Below are 20,688 nucleotides of genomic sequence, written 5' to 3' on the forward strand. Positions count from 1 at the left end.
GATTGTTGACTGAAGTTATTGATTGGTTTGACCAGTGAAATATATTAATTGATACATTATTAGTATAAGTCAGTTGTTATGGAGACGTTTGGTAAAACTAATTGTTAGTTGATGACACATTATTAGGAAAAAAAAGTTGATGAAAAAAGGTGCATTTAGTGGGGTGCTTGACAAATAATTATTGGTTCTTGATTTGTTTGACCAGCTACAAGTACTGACTATTTTTCTTGTTTTTTTAATTTTGTTGGATAAGCCAAGCTAACTAGAGGATGTTTGGAAAAATTATGTATTGGGTATTGACTAATTGTTAGTAAATAAGTAAGTCAATAAGTAAAAAAGCAATGAAAAAGCTAGCCAAACGGATGCTTGACAAATGGTTATTGATTGTTTGCTTTTTAATTGATTTGTTCGATCAACTAAAAATATTGATTGTTTTTGAGCTTTTAAAGTAACCAAATAAGCCAACAATTTAGAGAAATATTTGGTTTAATTAAGTATTAGTTATTAGCTTTTTATTAAAAAGGCCAAAAAGCTAGTCAAAAAGTAATAAAAAATAACAAAACAAGCTGACTCACAAGCCACTCATCAAACTTTTTTGACTTTTAACCAACTGCAAACATTTTTTAAACCAACAAAAAGCCAACTAAAACGTCATTAATAATATATTCATAATAATTAATTTAAACAATTAACTTATTAACCAATACATTATAATTAAAGACCTGCATCAATAGCCACTTCTAAAACACAAACAGCAACATAGTGTTGAAAGGCATGTGTCGAGTAGTGTCATTTGAGACAAATGATCCCTACACGAAAAAGTTTCCATTTTACTTTTTAACAATAATTTTGAATATAATTATTCTCACTATTTTTTTATTTTTATTTACTTATTTAAACTTTTTATCAATACATTTCTTATAATTATGTAATTTCACAAAATTTTATATAAGACTGTCTTACTGTAAAATATGTCTCATATTTAATTAAATAATTTATTATTAAAAGTTTTTAGCTTATGAATTTTGAGGTTTTTATAAATTTTATACATTTATGTAATATACAAATGTGATAATTTTATAGGAATGGATTGAGTATGCCATTAAGTGACCATATCATGTGTGATCACTTCAAATAAATCTACTTTTTATTGTACAATCACTCCATGCAATTTTGGTCCAATTCTGATCATTTCTCCTCTACACCTTTCCTCTATTATTAGTTTCTTACAGTAAGTCTTCCTCTCAATTTTATTTCAGAAATTTTGCTAAGCAAACAAAAGTTATAAAATTTACATTTTCCCTACAATTTAAATTGAATTAATTTGTGCTTTTAAGTTTTTTCATCCAATTTCTTTCTGGGTTTTTTTTCCTTTTAAAAAATCAATAATCTTTGCTCTGTTTTCAGTTAATTTATTTAAATTTCATCATTTTTTGTTGTTCTGTAAGTTTACTGGGTTAATGATATTTGTGTTTGGAATGAATGGCTATGCAGGGTGAAGCTGCTTGTGATTTTGCTGGGGAAGGAAACTTCTAGAATCTTCTTATTTGAAATTTTAGTATAAATTATCAATGGAGATGATGGGTATGGAAATTGAGAGAATTCTGGAAAACCCTTTTAATACCGCCATTGTTATAATTAGTGTTTCATCAATGGTGTTCATTATATTGTTAGGCAAGTCTTTTGTTAACCGAGGGGTGAAAATGTCTGTTTCTTCTGATGTTCCTTCTGTGCCCAGTAAGTGTTCTTTTCTTTCATTTTTCCAGTCCTTTCTCAGTTTTTTTTTTTTTTTTTTTTTTTTATTTTACTCCCTGTCTCACTCATTTTGCGTTTACCGATCTAGTTGGAGTTTTGTTTGTGCATATATCATAGAGATTGTGAAGTACTCTTATGATATGGGTGGTTTTTTTTTTCAATTTCGATGGGTGAAAGATTTATAGTTCTTTGATTTTGGAATATAATGGATAATAGTCTAATGACTCATTCGATCATGCAAACTTCTTAATTTGTGAAGTTGTTGATGAAATTTCCTCTTTGTTATCAACATAGTATAAAAACAAGGCATTGCCGCATCGATTTGCGTTGTAAATGTTTTCAAAAAAAACGAATTGATGTTTTTCCGCATTGTAAAGGTGTAGCGTTTTGGGCCGTATCAAGGGATATCTTATTATTCAATTGATATTTGGGCGTTACAAGTACTGCATCATCATTTCGTTACCACGATCGCGACCATTTGTGTTATCACTCACAAGGTTAACGTTCAGGTTGCATACATCCGAAACATGCGATCTCAACCTCCCATAGGTGGAAGTCATTTAATGACATTGGGTTAATAGAATGTTGTATTATGTAACAATGAAGATCATCATAAGTTGTTGATCTTCTTAATCACAATGTTAAAAACCTTGTAACAATTAACCTTTGGCAATGACATGGGCGTCATAAATGACTATTATGAGTCAAATATATGCATGTAGAGTCTAGTAGATTAAATCTCACCCATTCACACACCGAGCAGCCTAACTAAGTCCTACTCCTATGTTCCATTTCAATAAAAGTAACATCATATTCATTTTCCATACATCCGAGAAGCAAGGTATGGACTATGGAAGAAGGGTTGTGTTTATTTAGAGTGACCATAGATAAGTGAGACATGGGAGGAAGAGGCAAGGTAGGGGCTTTTGGCATTTGTGTAGCACACGAGTTTTGGGATCATGTGTGCGATGGCATTTTGGGCCCAGGAGGGTTGTTTGGTCGGGCCGTAGGGGCTAATATGCGACTCAAAGAAGTTGCTGATTCGATTAACTAAGAAAGACATTAAGTTTCCGTAACCACACTTTTAATTTTTGGATAATACACTCACTTTTTTACTGCTTATGAGGATTTAGTTTGAAACGAGTTGTGTTGATGCAGGGGTTCCCGGACTGCCTTTGCTTGGGAATTTGCTTCAACTGAAAGAGAAGAAGCCGTACAAGACCTTCACGAAATGGTCAGAGGTTTATGGTCCAATTTATTCGATTCAGCTTGGCTCTTCACATTTGATTGTGCTCAACAATTCCAATGTTGCCAAAGAGGTGTTTTTCTCTTTTCTACTTATAAACCCTTTTTCACAAATTAAAAGTGCATTACACACCTTATTATCAATACAAGTTTTGTAATCCTTCATTAAAACAAAAGTAAAGCAAAAATCGTGATGCACGATTTAACGTGTGCCAAAGTAGTTAAACTTTTGGATCAACTTTGAAGTATGAATTTTCTTCATCATTGCGTTGAGTGGCTGATATTGTTGTTTGGCATTTCTTGTTCTTCACATTTTTCTTGAACCAAAACACAATTTTTTTCACACCTTCACAGCGCAGAAAATATCGGTTTGATTTTTATGGAAACATTTTTTCTATGTGGCCCAACAATGCGGCCTTGTTTTTGCACTATGCTTTGAACCCATGCATACAAAACCGAAGGCATTTTCGGTAAAGGTTGTTTTCTGATTGGTAAAGAATATGTTAAAAACACACCCAACAACGTTAGAGTTGTAATCTTAAAAGATTAGGGTCAGCTTTTTAAATAATATGATAAAAACTGTTGTAATTTCTTTTCCATCTTCTCTGGTATTTCATCGATTCTTTTTGTTGCCTAGCATGAAATGGTAACTTAGGGATTTTTACTAGTGTGCATGTTTGTATTGATTTCCTATAAACATTGGAAGAAAAACCCTAGCTTGATGAGATCGATTACAGTTTTTTGCATGCCTAATCTTGAAACAAAGACCGATTCTTGAATGGTTTTTAAAATTACATCTGACACATAAAGAGTGATAAGTAGCAGACTAGATTATGTCTTCAAGCAACAAGCAATTAAAGGATACATCTCTTGAAGTTACTCAAAAGTCATGCTTTAACTCTTGTATATAATCCAACTCATGAAGCAAGCAAGCTCTCAATGATCAATAATACGCCAAGAATTGAATTCATTATGAATATGCTGAGATATTTATACAGCCCTCATATGTTCTTTCTTGCAGAAGGATTTAATCAAGCTAAAAATAATCATTTAAACTGTCCAGCTAAGCATGTTTTTACTGTTGTGTGTTTCGTGATAGTCATGGTAATATGTTAGAGTATATAACATATCTTGGGGCCTCAACCATCAGCTTAAGCTATTGGTTGAGTTGATTCCTTGACATAGTATTAGAAGCCAACGTGACAAGAGATTGCGGGTTCGAATCTTAATCACCCCTCATTTAAAGTGGAATATTTAGTGCCAGATATGTGGAAGGCTTGTGTTGCATCCATACTTCTAAGCCCAAAGGGCTCTCGTGTGAGGAGGCGTGTTAGAGTATGTAACATATCCTGGGGCTTTAGCCTTCAGTTTAAGCGTTTGGTTGAGTTTGTTCCTTGACATAATAGTTAGACTGTTAGAAGAAGCATTAGTTCTTATTTTGGTTATGTTGCAGGCTATGGTCACCCGCTTCTCTTCCATCTCAACCCGAAAGTTGTCAAATGCATTGACAATCCTTACTTATGATAAATGCATGGTTGCAACTAGTGATTATAATGAGTTTCACAAAACGGTGAAGAAATATATAATGACTTACCTATTGGGTTCAAATGCTCAGGTACTAAACTACTTATTCCGTTCTTTTGATTTGAAATCGGCCTATCGTTGTTAGATTCTAAAGTTATTTGATAAATTGTCTTCATCCCTATACTACAGAAACGCAACCGAAATATCCGTGAAACCATGTTGGAGAATGTAGTATGCTGCTTTAATGCACATATCAAGCATAACCCCCTTCAAGCAGTGAACTTTCGGAAAATTTTTGAGTCAGAGCTTTTTGGGTTAGCTTTGAAACAGGTAAACCTCTTTCCTTTATGTCGAGTAGACCTGAAATGTTTCTGCAATGTGATCTTAAGATTGGCTGATAGTGACGGCGGAGAAGTATATGCACAGGCTATTGGACGAGACGTGCAGTCTCTTTATGTTGAAGAACTTGGAACTACTTTGACAAGAAACGAAATATTCCATATTCTAGTTTTGGATATGATGGAGGGTGCGATCGAGGTTGATTGGAGGGATTTCTTCCCTTACCTCAAATGGGTTCCTAATAATAAGGTAGAAGCAAACATTAGAAAGTTGGACTTCCGCAGATTTGCGGTGATGAAGACACTAATAAAGGAGCATAAAAAACAAAATGAAGGCAAAAAGGTACTTCTATCTTAAATTACAACATTTCATTCCCCAACGCCATGAAATAGCTACCACGTAAGTGGGTTTGGGAATCAGGTGTACGCATCCTTATTCTTGTCGGTGATGACAAAGAGGTTGTTTCCGTTGACCTTTGGTAGCAAATATCACGTGCAACTTCACATAGATAAAAAAAGTGCATATGATTTAATGAGCCATTTTAATATAGTCTATTATAATCCGAAACCAAAGAACCATAAATCTTTGTCCTTATCTGTAATAACTCGTATTTAGCTTGAAAAAGGATTGATAGACTACTCATATTAACAAGGGTGCATTTTGTTTTCTAAGAAGTCTACTTGCTAAGAACTCCACAATTAAGCGTGCTTGGTGGGGAGCAATCTTAGGATGGATGGCCTCTTGGGAAGTTTTCCTGGGTGCACAGTGAGGCCAAAGTGCGTTGGAAAGACTTGTGCTGGTTTGTGGGGACTAGTCTACAGTCTCCATGAGTAGTCACTGACGGTCCGTTGGGCCGAGGTGTTACATTATCTGTGTTGGCTAATTATTGATCATTATCCCTGCAAGTTATTTACTATTTGCCTTAACCCGAAACAGGAAATGAATTCGTATCTGGACTTCTTGCTGTCAGAAGTTAATACTATGACGGAGAATCAACTAGCTATGCTGCTATGGGAGCCAATCATCGAGTCTTCTGATACCACATTAATCTCAACGGAATGGGCCTTGTTTGAACTTGCTAAGGATCCTGCGCGGCAGGTTGCATTAATGACTTGCTCCCACATTGATATATTTTCGTTAAATACCGTCTTTTTTTAACTTTTGAATTCGAGGATAGGTTAAAGAATCTCTACAGGCAAGGGAGAGAGGGAATTAATCTTTCAAAATCTGTTACAAGGGTGAAAGGGAAAGTCCTTAACCAGTAGGCTAGGCTAATCCACGATTCTCTAAATACTCAATCTATTGCCAATCCTCATTTTGGACATGTTTCTATTTCATAGGATCGTCTGTATCAAGAAATTCAGACTGTTTGCGGTTCTGATAGGATAACAGAAGATCACTTGTCTCAGTTGCCATACTTGTCTGCTGTTTTTCATGAAACTCTAAGGAAGCACAGCCCTGTTCCGATCATTCCTATACGATATGTGCATGAAGACACTCAGATCGGAGGCTACAACATTCCTGCTGGAACTGAGGTTTGATTCCGTTTCTGAAATTTATTCGGGCCGCTCAGTTTGGTCGGAGAGAGTAAATAATAGTAAACTATTCACAGGATAAAATATTTTGAGAATTCAGGCCCGGGTGGCCTCGGTCAATTGATTCCTATTAATGTTAAATTGTGTAACATATAACACAAAAAAATAACAACCAATGTAGTTCGGTACACGTGTATAGATGACTAAATGAGTATTTGATTCACCCTATACTAGTATACTAGATTGTGTAACATATGACACAAAAAATGACTACGGAGTTGGTTAAGTACAACCAAGATTGTTAGGATCAAGATTCTACTTAGGATCGTTGAGGGGGTAAAATCGAAATTGGTAGAATTAGATCGTAAGATCGTGTGATCCTACAAATATGCATTAATATGCTTTGGATCACAAACTATGAAGGATCCCACGAATCTTAGGGTCGTAGAACAGGATCGGGATTCAATAACTATGAGTACAACTATACACGTTTAGATGAGTGTTCGACCAACTGTGTACTAATATCTTAATTCGCCCTTAATTCCTTCTAATGGAAGGGTATTCATTTTCTCCAAATCCTACCTGACTCAGATGTGTATTGCAGATTATAGTGAACCTGTATGGATGTAACAGGGACAGTAATCAATGGGAAAACTCTGAAGAATGGATTCCCGAGAGATTTCTCGATAATAGATATGACCCGCATGATATTTATAAGACGATGGCTTTTGGGGCCGGAAAAAGGATTTGTGCTGGTGCCCTTCAGGCCATGTTAATATCTTGTACATCGATTGGTCGGCTGGTGCAAGAATTTGAATGGAGGCTGGAAGCTGGGCAGGAAGAGGACATCGACACTGTCGGCCTCACCACACATAAACTTCATCCTCTGCATGCCATCTTACGCACACGATGTCAACTTTGAACAGGTGTATCCTCTGTTGTGGAGTTAGACATGCCAATAATTTGTAGTAGTATGTTAATACTAATACTAATACTACTATACTGTTTGTGTACTTGTAATTTGTACAAGTGATATCTCAAATTGTTATCTTTGGATGAAATTTGAACTTTAAGTTATGAGCAAATGTGCTGCTATTACCTTAAGTTAGGAGCAAATTCGAACTTTTAAGCTTTCGCTTTATATACACATCTAAGCAATCCTTATCCTCCTAAAATGATTCCTTTCTAATAGTTCGACATTCTGAATCATATGTAACGGCAATTTGGTAAAATTTTACCTTTAACTTTGTTTGCACACATAATGTAATATTCTAGTCACAACTATTCCAAATAAAATATATCCGTTGTAGTGAATATTTTACTTTACAACACCTTTTAAGTGTCATGGATATTGAATAGAAAATGAGACAAAATCAATTACAACAAGGTGGGGTCATAAGCAAAGAAGACCAAAAAATGCACTTGTTGAAAGAAAAATTTGATAAGATTAAAAGAAAGGATAGGCCATATGCCACAAATGTCGTAAATAACATTAGTGAAAAATAACATAAAAATTTTAAAATTTATTTATATGTATATATGATAATAAACACAAATTAATGTATAAAGAGAATACAGATAAGAGTTGAAATTGATTTTGTTGCAAATTAGAAAATTCCAAATTTATATTGTTTTTCATCCGTTTTGGTCATTTTGTGCAATATCAATATTTGCAAAGATAGTAACTGATGCGAAAACACCACATAAATCTCATAGTTTCAAAAAGTTCGTATAGCAATGAGGTAATATAGACCAGCACAAATTATCAGTATCAATTAAATGATATCTCAACATTAAATCAAAAGCTTACCTACAAAAAATTGACAACCAGTGTAACATGCCAATTAATTCGCTTACTAAATTTGCAATTTGCCAAAAATAGCCCAAAAATGGCCAAAACCGACCTTAATTAGCTTTTTTGATTCGTGAAGAGATCAACAAATCATGTGACACCATGGCTAACAAAACTTGGAAGCTGCTGAAACAAATATTGTGATTAACAGCAGTCAATCGACTGTGTCGTTCACAAACGTTTTTGTGCAAATTATCACGAGTGTTCATTCTTACAGCGACAAACTTCACCACTCTGTAATCTCAACCAGAATTTACATCACTGTGCTTAGCTCGACTGTCGTCCACAAGCTCGTTTACACAGAACTGATGCAAATTGTCGTACATTTTCTTCCATTGCTGAACCATTTGCATTGCCCTCTTGCAGTCCAGCTTCAGTCGTTCGACTTCCATTTCTGCTGCAGTAGTAGAGCCTTGTTGCTGAATGAGAAGGAATGAAAGAAAAGTTAACCACAACTGACATTACACAAACATCAATTATAGAAGATGAATGAAAAATGGCTTATTAACCTGCATATCTTTAATTTGGTTGTTCAACACATCTTCAATGAGGTAAGAAACACCGACTGGATGAGAAGAGATGTCACTGCCAATAAAAGCCTTCGTCCCCACAGGTTCCTCGTTTGAATTAGCATATTTTTCAAGTGGGGGAGGCAATATTGAGGTTTTCCTTGCAGATGTAGCTTGAGACCTTGATGCACTTTCTGGGAGACTAGTAACCAAAATGTTGGTCACTGGACCTGTCCAGCCAAAAAAGCTCACATTTTAAGAGCACACAATTTGTTATCATCTCTTGTAGATTTTCTACATTAATGGGGGCGGGGGGCGGGGGGAGGGAGTTGGTGAAAAGAAAAAACTTGACAAGAGTTGAAGATGATATAATGACACCAATGGCGACTCCTATGACACCATACCAAGAACTAACTTTCTTGGTCCTACCAAAAAAATCTGACATGCATAGCTTACAAAGACAAACAAGGAAAACTTGAATCCTAGTAACAAAAAAAGAATAGCAAAATGTCAAATATAGGTGAAATAAATTCAATGGATTTTAAATAGATGATTCTTTATATGCATAATCTCAATTCATCACCATATTAATCAAGTAAAAGATATTCTAAAAACCAGTTTGCCAGTCAGTCCACTCAACAGTCCACGACTACGATGAACAACAATGCCAAAGCCTCTAAAAGAGACAGGATGGACTCCTATGATTGTCCACAAATCCCCTATTCAGTTCATTTCTATCGGCAATGCTCTTGCAAATCCAAGTTCTTCATACACCTTTTCACTCCCATAATCTAAGTCTTATTTGGCCTTCCTCTTTTTTCAAACTCCCCTAAGTTGCAACCTTCCACTCTTATTAAGACATTTAGTGACATAATTTCAAAAGTACAAACCAACAAAATCAAAATCCCATCATCTCATCTTCAGACCTCAATGTTCCATATTAAAATGGTTGGATGGTAGGTATAAAGTAATATAAGGATACTCATGCACATGGAAATTCCAGTAAAACTAAGAAGCTTTCCATACCTCTTCCGAATTGTTATTGTAGAACCTTTTCCCCAAATTTTCCAACATTCAAGTGGCTTTTTACATAGTAGAACTACAATATCCCAATAAATTATATAAAATCCACTTGCAACTTATGATTATTGAATACATTATTACTGTTTAAACTATTAGTACTCATCTAATATGAAAAAAAAAAAAAACAAAACAATACTTCAATCATTTTTATTTATTTTGTACTCATGGACACTGTACAGTTCTAAACTTTCTTAATCAAGCTAAAGGCATTTATGCTGGCAAACCTGGTAACTAGAATATTTTTTTCTGCAAGTAAAGAACTACTCTACCTTGGTAAATGCAGATAAAGGAAAAATTAAAAGGCTTGAATGGAGTTGTATCCCATTACCAGTGTGAAAGGTAAATCAGTTCTCATTAACTATTCTCCCAAGACAGGTTAGTTCTTGATAAGGGACACAATAAGATAAACGCGTCAAAGTAGTGAAAAAGAACAGCCTGTCAAATTTTCAATAATTAGGTTGTCAGATTAAGTCACACTACCTTTAGAATGTCTAAACATGCGAACAATATTACGAGTTCTTGTATCCCATATACGAATCTTGCCGTCCTCTGATCCAGAAACCAATGAGATTCCATCAGCACAAAAGGCTAGAGAGGTAACAGCCCTACTGCTGACCACAAGATAGAAAGGAAGAAATGCACCAAAGTAAAATAAAGATCCATAGGTGATGCCAAAATGCACAATATATTTTCACTAAACATAAAACAAACATAAAAGGATAAAAATAGATAAAGAAAAAAGTCAGCAAATCACTGGGCCTCGGCTAAAAGGCTAGAAAGAAAGACTGCATTTATATGTTTCACTTGGAAAATGGAAAATATGTGCAACTGATGATTACAGCAATATGATGTTAGCTATAAAATCAAGGAAAATAAAACATCTTTTCATATTGTATATGCTCTGGCCTTCACCTCCACCAAATGTACCTAGAATTTCCAAATTCTAAAATTCATCCTCCACAAGGAATACAGAGTCAACTTAAAAGCAAGTGATTCCAGTAAAATGGCACTTTACGCGACTGTCAACCACAATTAACATACATTAATCTTTGAGTGAAGCACAGATTTTAATGGCCTTTCTGATTTAGGAAATCCTAATTCCTTTCTGTTTCCACATATGATAAAAGAATTTAGGCATATTGTCATATGTTGAAAGAACCAAGAAGACAAATTTTTCTAAAAATCATTTGTAGCCATCGCTTTTTTTATTATAGTCACAACAAAGTCTAATGTTTAACTGAATTTGATCCTCATTATGATACAACCAAAGACTGTGATATCCAAAGACCAAAATATCATTTCATATACATTTATGTCACCTTCAAGTACAATCATGACATTAGACGAACTTAAAATATAGAGAGCGAAAGAGATAGAAAGAGTCAATAAATCTACTCGATAAAGTAAAGATATTAGAAGTATGTGATTGACCTTGAATCAGGTAATAGACCAATAATGTGCTTCCCATAGTCAGCACTACATGTAGTTACAGCATTAAGTGCAGCTATGTATATCTTGCCATCTCTCCCCCCAGCATAAAAGGCATATTCGCCAACGTCAATTGCAATAGCATCAATAACAGATGGGAATATAACATTACGCAACAATCTTCCTGTTGCTAAACTCCACACCTGGAAATGAGAAAAATCCAAAGAGGATAAAGAAATCAATAAAGACCAAATTGATAGAGATGATGGAATAAATTTTATTACTTATTTGACAACACACCAGTTCAAAGGAAAGTACATGGATTCTAAACTTAATGTTATTGATTGTTTCACAAGTAAAACTCATGCTAATGCAAGAAATTTCCAGGAACATCTTCCACATAGGGGAAGAAGACATGGTACACACTACTCAATAAGAATTAAAGAAAAGGCAATACCTTATTTCTATGTCAAATCTGCACATAAGTTCATCATGCACAGAATTTATGAAACCTAATTGCATTGTTGAGCATAAAGTCCATATCTTTGCAATATAGATTATAGAATTAGGTGGAGATGCTCCTAAAGTACATAGGTGCATTGTCTTCCTTAATTTTGTAAGATCATTGATCAATTCTATAGCTTATGATTAAGCACTTGATTTTTTGTATCTAGAAAACCTCCTATAAGGAATTGTAATTCTTGAGATTAAAAGCATCTTGATTTTCCATAGTGTTCTCTTATTAAATGCAAAATGGCCAGGTGTTAATTGTTATTTTTTATATAAAAAAAGAGTCTTGAAGCATCAACAAGTTTGTTGAACAACACATTTAAATTCACCAAATTCAGAAAACATCACTCCAGTATGCATTAAATGCCACAGCGGGGAAAGACATGGCTGAATCCACTAACCACTGAAAAAGCCCTTCATACCACCTAGCTCAATACTTCAATCCTGTAAATTAAATTGAAATTAAATAGACCTTGGTACTTAATACAACGTCTCTAAAAATCCCAGAGCTAATGGAATGCATAAACAAGAAGGCAGCCTAGCACCTACTCTCTTCCTTTCACTAATTTACTCTTTCTCCATTCTCCTCCCTCAATAGAGACTTACACAACCAATGGCCCTTCACAATTTCAGATTGAAATAGAGGTCTAGTGAGGATCAAAGAAACAAACAGGAACAAATTGAAACGGTTGAGGCATCATCAACAATGAGAATATGGGAGCATTTACACCATTAAGTTTAATAAGTCGTACAGCCTTCCATACATTAAGCATCATCATTTTCAAACCTTCCTCACTGGAACTCAATATTCACTTCCATGAACTGTATTAGAGCTGTTACAATTTTCCGTTTAGTTACCTTTTTCATTCAGAAAGTGTTTTTTACTAGTATCTTAGTAAAATGAAGACTACTATCTAACCTTACAAGTTTGATCCTCTGAAGCAGAAATAATGACAGCATTAGATCCACCATGACCTGATTTGACATTTGTAACACGTAAAGTATGATCCCGAAAACTATACACAAAATCATGCCTAGCTTCCTTTCTTCTGACATCATCAAACATCCTGAAAACCACATGAAAATGGTGAATCAAGAATAGAAAATTGGAACCAGAATCAAAAATGTAATACTGACTATCAGCAAAAACATTTAGCAAGTGAGAGAGTACATGAAGAGCGACCAAACTCTAACACCTCCATCTTCGGCACCAGAAATAACCAGGGATTCATCATCTGACAATGCCAAACAGGAAACTGCCCCATAATGTGCATGCCATTTCTTCAGTAATCTACCAGTAAAAACCTAGTCCATAATACAGACACTCAGAAAAATAAAACAAAAGGGTGTGAAAAGTCTGCTAATTGTGCGTTTCCCCCCTATTTTCTAGGACTGGGCTGAGTTGAACTGACCTTAGGTACTTATTAGTACTGAATCAACAGCAATTAAGTTGGAAAGGACAAGCCTCAAAGTTCTAACCCATCATTAATAGATACAATAACAATGCAAATTGATGTGTCACGGAAAAATGATGAAAAGAGTACCTCCCAAAGATAAATATGGCCAGAAGAACCACCTCCGAAGAGGTAAGTACCCTCACGATTAGAAACCAAGGGTTTAATCGGCTCTGCTGGAAAACTCTTGACTTCAGGTTGAGGCTGCAGAATTCAAACAAACAACTTTAATGCCAACTGAGCAAGTTTTTGAAATAGCAACAAAAATTGAAGAGAAAATGATGAAACCTTGTGCCATGACCAATAAAGAACGGAACCAGAAGTGGAAGATTCACGAATCTGAGAAGAAGCTAAGAAGCGACCAGCAATGGAGATAAGACCGTGAGAAGGAGATAAGCACGATTTGTAACGGAGTTGTTCGGCGCCAGTATGTATGTCCCAGCAACCTACTGTTCCATCCATGGAAGATGACGCCATTACTACCTCCATTTTTTACTGAATGTAAACTTGAAGGAAAAAGGGCTTTTATAACCTTTTTCTTTCTTTTGATTTGATTAGGAATATCAATTCAATTGCCACTTATCCTCCGACTATCGGAACCCTAGAAGTTATTGAAATTGGTTTGGAAAGACACAATTTAGGTTAATTATTGAAAATGGCGGTCGGACTTTCGCTCTAAGAAAGCCTACAGTTCCATCAATGCGTTGAGGGTTTTGACTGGTTTTATTTTATTTTTAACACACATAAACCATTAATTATGCGTTAATACAAACCATTAATTTTCTATTTTCAGAAGAAAATATGTCTCACTATTCATAGTCCAAAAAATAATTACAAATTTTTACGAGAGACAGATCATTTTCTTAAAAAAAATATTATAAGTGGGCATTAAAAGTAATCCATTTAAGATATTTTGAGTAGGCATTAAAGATACGGTAAATAATCATTAAAGACTATGTAAATAGGTATTAAGTTTTAATGGGCTGAACTTAAGAAACGTCTCTTAAAGAAACAATCTCTTAAGAAACTAGTTGAAAAATAATTAATAAAGTATATTTTATCGTCAACCCTAAGTAGATTCGGTGTGCATGTGTTTACATGTAATACAAGAGCACTGCACCCAGACCCCAGTTATGGGAACATACCATACATAAACCATTACAAACTTGCATATATACTTCATCAATGTAGAATAATCAAATTAGCTTTGGTAGAATGAGACTCTCCCTTATATATACATGAAAAAACATTTAAGGGTTTGGGTACCTAGACCATAATTTTGAAGTCGGGGTTTACGTGATCTTCAATGTGAATTTTAAGTGTTAAGATTTAAATTCAAACCTGAACCTAAAACCTTAAAAATTATATTTCAATGTGAACTTTAAGTGTTTAAAATTTAAACCCTAAGTTGCACTCCTTATATTTTCAAGATTTGATCCGAAACCAAACACGAACCCTTAAGTTTTCAATTAAATCTAGACCCGAACCTTAGGGTCCAAAAAAGTTAAAACCCTTACCCCTTGAAATGGTGTAATGTCTAACATGATTTATGTAGTCTTGAACCTTAGTCCGTACCTATATATAATTTTTTTTTTCTATCGACGTAGGACAAGTAATACACTAGTGTTCTTGTGCCTCTTTTATCAAAAACACTTTTTTGCGCAACCACACTTTGAGTTCATTTTGAGTAAGGTAAGAGTGTAATGCACTAAAAGTCATTTTGAGTGTCTCATTCAGAAAAATTTGCAAATTCCCACTTGTTTATAGATTATGTTCACATATCTTGGGTGTAGTCCACCTAAGTTGAGCCAGACCGAGTCGAATTAGGTTGGGTCTTTGTAGGGTATATACATTAATTTTGTCATACATGACAATTTGGTACCAAGGGATAAATCGCTAATCCAACTAACGATTTGCCCCTGGAGGTAGTCGTCATTTCCATTAGCGGATCACTTTTTAACAGTGCCCTTTTGCAAGCTAACATTCATTCTTAACCGCAGTCTATAATTCGAGAATCAACATAACATAAATGCTTACGAGTACAATGATATATTCTACATAAAAATCGAATGTCAAAATGGGGTTTAGTAAGTCGGGATACTAACAGAAAACCTTTCCATAAAAGGAAGGGGGGAGTGGGAATCCGGAACAATGTACAACAATGATCCAAGTAATTTCAAGAGGTTTACATTATCACCATCATCAATTTCCAAAACTTATTTCTGCAGTTCATGCTCAAGCAATACATTTATAAATGCAAAAGGTAGAAACAGCAAAAGACGACTTGACGTTCACCTACAGCCTTCCCAGCCAAGCACGTCAACCTACATTCACGAAAGACAACCTTCGTAAGACAAGTCACATATATCATCTCTTAAACAAGCTAGCAGACGACAAACTATATCAATTATAAAAAAAGAAATTGTTCGTTTCAAGCAATTCCCAACATAACAATAGAGCACGGACAAAAAAGAATTACCTGGAACCTCAAAATATTAGTTCTTCCATGGAAAAAGTGTAACCTGAGCAGATCATCAATCATGATTGAAGCCCAAAGAAACAAAAATTCCAATGAAACAAAAGGAAGTCGTGGTTGGTATGTCTGCTGAGATTGTAGGGTTTGAACAAAAGGAAGGCGAGAGTTTTTAGGACTAGTGCCCAACATATTGTTCATGTAAAGTGCACAAGTTCTAGACTTCTAGGGGAGCATCAGCCCAACGCAACACTCAGAAAGTCAGCACAATGTGACTTACATCAGGCATTCGAGCTACTATGATGCATTAAGGTGAAGTATAAGTGGCTGTATCTTGGACAAGAATAAAAATTAAAATAAGAAGCACTTGCAGCAAGCCATGGATTGATCAAATTGTACTTTCGCCGCATCAAAGAAAGAAACGAGAGAAAACACCCATGTGCCGGTAGTCACGTTTCCAACATTTTGAGTTAATTGCTGAATTTTCCACTTTTTCCTTATGAGAGAAATAAAAATGTATCGCTAATGGATTATTAGCATAAAGTACATCCATTTTTGAGGAAGGAAAATGATTTTTACTTAAGAGATCGAAAATTGGCAGTGTTAGATGTAAAAAAAATGACATTTCAATACAAGAAAAGTCACTTGCATAATTTGAGACAATTAACTTATTATTACTTAATTGTGGTTAACACTAAACTAAAAGTGAAAAAAAATCAAAGAAACACATGTCACATTGGTCACGAAATCATTCGCATTGACCTCAAAATCCGTTTCCACACGTATTTGTGACCTTGATCAAAATCCTATTTTTGCATTATGGTCCCAAATCCCTATACATGTCTCTAACATTAGAATATATGTTAAATCCCACTACTAGAGGTTAAAAAAAAAAAAAAAAAAAAAAAAAAAAAAACCTAGTATTGGACCCTTATATACATGTCTTCAACCAAATTAGGTAAAAACGTTAGCAACCCATTATTGAGCCGATAATTACCCTATATCAAAAAGACAGCCCTTTATTGACTCTGCCAATAAGATAGAAACCCCATGCATGACGCTTATATCCATCCAACCAAGATTATGAACTAACCCTTCCCAACAACCCAAATCAAACATTTGATACTTTGAGGTCAAATAAATATGTCTCCAACAAACTTTGGGCGTGCCATTGCAAATTCTAATCAATTGCACATTCACACTAAGGTATTAATTATTGGATAGCCACAACTATATAAGGCGAAAGAGCGGGCAGACATTCCCTTGATCCAAGAATAACCAAGTAACTAACTGATGTAGGATCACCTACATCTAGTTCTCCTGAGCTAGCCAAGATCAATATAATGATACATCAAATGGAAGATGCTCAAATTCAAGGTCCAAAACTGAAGTCCTTTAATTTCGTAGTCGTAAACTAAATATTCTCTTTTGGGTCGTATTATTATTTAAGTCTTTTATTTTATTTCGAATATTTGAGTCTGTTTGTTTTCTTTTACAATAAAAAGTCTTAGAGATGATTAAGCCAAGTTTAGGATCAAGCTTAATGATGTCTCATGTTTAGTTAGTTGAGTTGTAATTTTCTTTTAAGTCTAGTATTTATTTTTGGCTCAAATGGGTTCGAAATTTACAAAGCGTGCGAAGCTAAGAACTAAAACAAAGCATTCAGCCACAAAATCAATAAAATGGCTGAAAATCATCAAGGATGTATGCAGATTATTGAAGAACATTTGTAAATCAATTCAAATCAAGCCAATCATTCTATTTCCAAATATCCTCTAGATAAAAAAATATAGTTGTTGGAGACTTGCTTTTATCCACTAGATTTAAAAATATAGCTATTGGGAGCTTGCAAGTTGTAATCTTTGGTAGCTGAATGCTTTAGCATAAATAGGCTATTTGCTCTCTTGTAATTCATTCACTTCCATTACATCTTTAATACAAACAACCTTTAAGCATTTCTTGTTCTTTCTTTGCAATTTAATTTTAACTTGGAGTAGTTGAAGTTCCTTTGCTTTTCATTCTTTTGGCTAAAGATTGAATGTGTTCTTAGGAGCCCATAGCTTTAATTTCGTGATGAATTCTGTATCGAAATTAAAACTTTGGTTCAGCCATTTTTAAGTTGTTCAATCAACATATCCTTTTTAAATTTTCCTTGTTTCAAACCACAAAAATCACAAAACAATTCCATTACAATAGAAACTAATCAGCCTTATTTATTGAATTCGAAACTTCAAAATACAAACGTGTGTTTATAGTTTAGTTCTTGTTTAATACATAGCCAACCTATATCACTAACTATGTCACAATTTTACATATTAGCCTCTCATAACTAACCTCAACATGCGGGTTCACATTAGTCAAGTTTAGTTGTAGCCCTCCAGCATAGAATTCCTGGACAATGGACACTCACAGTAATGAATTAAAAACCCTATTAGAAGAAAATTGTGAAATCTCTTCATATATCTCAAAAAAAAAATTCCAAAAGAATGCACTGAATCCATAAGCAGCTCAGAATGTGAAAGAAAACTATCATCAAACACACTATTCTCATTTTCACAGAAGCTTGACTCCTACCCTCAACCTTGCCCCTGGCCCCTACACCTTCCGAATTGCCAAGCCTCGGTGCAATTCAAGAATTGCTAATATAAAAAATTTATCGCACTATTACACATATATTTAAATTATGAATTCTCCATCTGAAGGCTTTTTAATCGTTATGTACATATATAGTATACAATATATAGGGTTACTACACCAAATCCCTAGAGATAACAAACTCTGCAAAGATAAAAAGAACATTCTATTCTATCTTTCTAAAAGTTTAATACAGCCTCTATTCCATGAAATTTGCTATGCTCTCCTTTTTAGTCTATCCCACCTTTATGTTTATCTCATTTTTCTTGATTTCCCCACCAAATGACTTTGGGGCAAATATCCTATATGCATGGATTAAGAAAGCAATGTAAAAGAGGAATTCCAATACAAGCATAATGCATGAACAATGTAACATAATATCTATATCACATACTCATCTATGCAAAAGGAATAAAGCCAATCCTTAATTACAAAAAACAAGGAACACAATTGGAATAAAACCGTCCACGATTTGCATTCCGAATACTCGAAAATCAATTAACCAAATACAAGAGACAAAAAAAATTAACAGCCCCTAGCAATCATCAATCATATCCCAAAATCCATTCTAAAACAATCCAAACAAATTTCCAAAAAAACCTAACATAAAAACCACAAAATCAACAAAAAATTCGAATTCACCTGTAAAATCAAAATCAGTGACCATGTTGCTGAGCATGTTCAAGATGGCGGCGTTCCTCGGGAAGAGCTACAAGGTAAGAGAAGGCCATACCACCAAAGCATACATGGTAAAGAGGCATGATTGAATCAGTTTCTATGTATTTGGCATGGTAATTGTCTATAAACTTCCCGAATGAGTTCTTCAAGTAGGAAATTGATAGCATAGGTTTCACCTTCTCAGGAACCTCCTTCACTTTCAGGCCTCGGAGCTCGTTGATGAAATTACGCATCGCCATTGTTGGATGACAGAGAAAGAGGAGAAAATAGGGATGCAATTCGATTCGATTAGTAATCGAGATTGTGTATGAATGAATTGTAAACCCTAAGTCAAAGATGGACTTTCTGTTTCGGACTTCTTTGTTTACCTGATGTTGTTGCGTGAAAATTTGAAATAAATAATTAAAAAATTATAAAAAATTTGAATAATGGTAAAATTGTAAAGTTATTTTCAAGATGAGCAGTTTTTTTGCAAAGCCGTGACTTTGGATATGTTCGTTGTTACTAACAGCGAATAAAGACTTTAGGTCAAAAATAGTCAAAGAGTCTGTTCGCTCTTACTAACAACGAACAAATACTTTAATTATTTTTGAACTTAAGTCCTTGTTCGCTGTTAATTAAACAGAACCTGCTTCCTTGTATAATCATTACAACTTAAGAATGCTTATTAAACTTTTTCAATATCCTGTCGGTTTCTTCACTTCTACGCGCCTTATCAATTGCTTCCCTTCTCAAGTTATGTATCTCCGTTCTAAGCTCCTCATTCTCTTTGTCGAGTTTAATAATGATGTCTTTTTGCCATTTGGTGCCTTCCCTCCGAATTAACCCACTTAAAGTAGGTGCATCCCAAACCTTCATATTCGAATAGTGGACATGCAACATATTGACGTCTACGATTAAAATTGCTCCAATTGCGATCATATTGAACTTCGTGACCACAATGACAGTATTCTTCCATTAAATGATGCTTTGACATATATAACTAAATTTAAATAAAAACATTAATTGGAAATTAATAAATAACTTAATATAAATATAAATGAACATATCAAAATAAACATAATATACAAGAACATACCTCAACTTAACTTCAAAAGCAATATGATGGATAAAATAGAATTAACAAGGGTGATATAATTATAGGTCTTCACTCAACGACTATATTTCAAGGCTACAATGGCTATATTTCAAAGCTACAATGGTTATTTTGAACAAAAAACAACCAACAAAAGTCAAAAAAAATAAATCAAGGACCTGTTCGCTGTTAGTAACAGCGAACAAAATAGACCTGGTTAAATAATGTCAAAGCTTTGTTCGCTGTTAGTAACAGCGAACAAATCTTTGACCCTGTTTGACCAGGTTTTAGCTTTGTTCGCTATTAGTAACAACGAATAGACTCTTTGCATTTTTTTAAACTCTCTGCCTTTGTTCGCTGTTACTAAGTGCGAACATTCCAATCAAGCATGTGAAGAAGCTGCTTAACTTGATAAATAATTTCAAAACTTTACTATAATTTGAATTTTTTATAATTTTTTGCTTATTCATTTCAATTTCTCTTCTTGTGATCTCGTGCAATAGGCCCAATCTCCTATAAGGGATTTTATAAGCGATCAATTTAAGGTTATAATTGATCACATTAATGTTAAAATTAAAAAAAGTGTATTTTAGA

General features: G+C 34.3%; 2 protein-coding genes and 1 long non-coding RNA gene across 7 annotated transcripts; 1 reads left to right on the forward strand and 2 right to left on the reverse strand.

Moving 5' to 3' along the window:
* The first annotated feature begins 1,105 nt into the window (after positions 1-1,105).
* LOC130826212 (ent-kaurene oxidase, chloroplastic) lies at positions 1,106-7,502 on the forward strand. 4 transcript variants are annotated; one of them, XM_057691795.1, is made up of 10 exons: positions 1,112-1,231; positions 1,495-1,584; positions 1,675-1,737; positions 2,914-3,074; positions 4,454-4,615; positions 4,714-4,854; positions 4,951-5,205; positions 5,800-5,961; positions 6,204-6,398; positions 7,003-7,502. In XM_057691795.1, the coding sequence occupies exons 2-10, from the start codon at positions 1,572-1,574 to the stop codon at positions 7,318-7,320; spliced, it is 1,470 nt and encodes a 489-aa protein (XP_057547778.1). In that variant the 5' UTR covers positions 1,112-1,231; positions 1,495-1,571; the 3' UTR covers positions 7,321-7,502. The 4 variants fall into 4 exon arrangements, with proteins under 4 accessions (XP_057547776.1, XP_057547778.1, XP_057547779.1 ...); XM_057691796.1 differs by having other exon boundaries at positions 1,184-1,281; XM_057691793.1 differs by having other exon boundaries at positions 1,106-1,231; positions 1,495-1,737.
* Positions 7,503-8,128: 626 nt separating this feature from the next.
* On the reverse strand, positions 8,129-13,948 carry LOC130826213 (protein ROOT INITIATION DEFECTIVE 3). Of its 2 annotated transcripts, none has more exons than XM_057691798.1 (8): positions 13,523-13,948; positions 13,325-13,438; positions 12,952-13,085; positions 12,700-12,847; positions 11,274-11,473; positions 10,323-10,450; positions 8,760-8,989; positions 8,129-8,669 (listed from the first exon to the last, which is right to left on the reverse strand). In XM_057691798.1, exons 1-8 carry the CDS (start codon positions 13,721-13,723, stop codon positions 8,493-8,495), a joined length of 1,332 nt encoding a protein of 443 aa, XP_057547781.1. In that variant the 5' UTR covers positions 13,724-13,948; the 3' UTR covers positions 8,129-8,492. The 2 variants fall into 2 exon arrangements, with proteins under 2 accessions (XP_057547781.1, XP_057547780.1); XM_057691797.1 differs by having other exon boundaries at positions 10,323-10,453.
* A 1,285-nt stretch (positions 13,949-15,233) lies between these two features.
* LOC130826214 (uncharacterized) lies at positions 15,234-19,409 on the reverse strand. Its single transcript, XR_009047038.1, has 2 exons — positions 18,984-19,409; positions 15,234-15,558 (listed from the first exon to the last, which is right to left on the reverse strand). It is a non-coding gene; the product is annotated as an uncharacterized LOC130826214 (long non-coding RNA).
* Between the last annotated feature and the right edge of the window lie 1,279 nt (positions 19,410-20,688).

This window comes from Amaranthus tricolor, chromosome 10, assembly GCF_026212465.1.
Source record: "Amaranthus tricolor cultivar Red isolate AtriRed21 chromosome 10, ASM2621246v1, whole genome shotgun sequence".
Classification (NCBI taxonomy): Eukaryota; Viridiplantae; Streptophyta; class Magnoliopsida; order Caryophyllales; family Amaranthaceae; genus Amaranthus; species Amaranthus tricolor.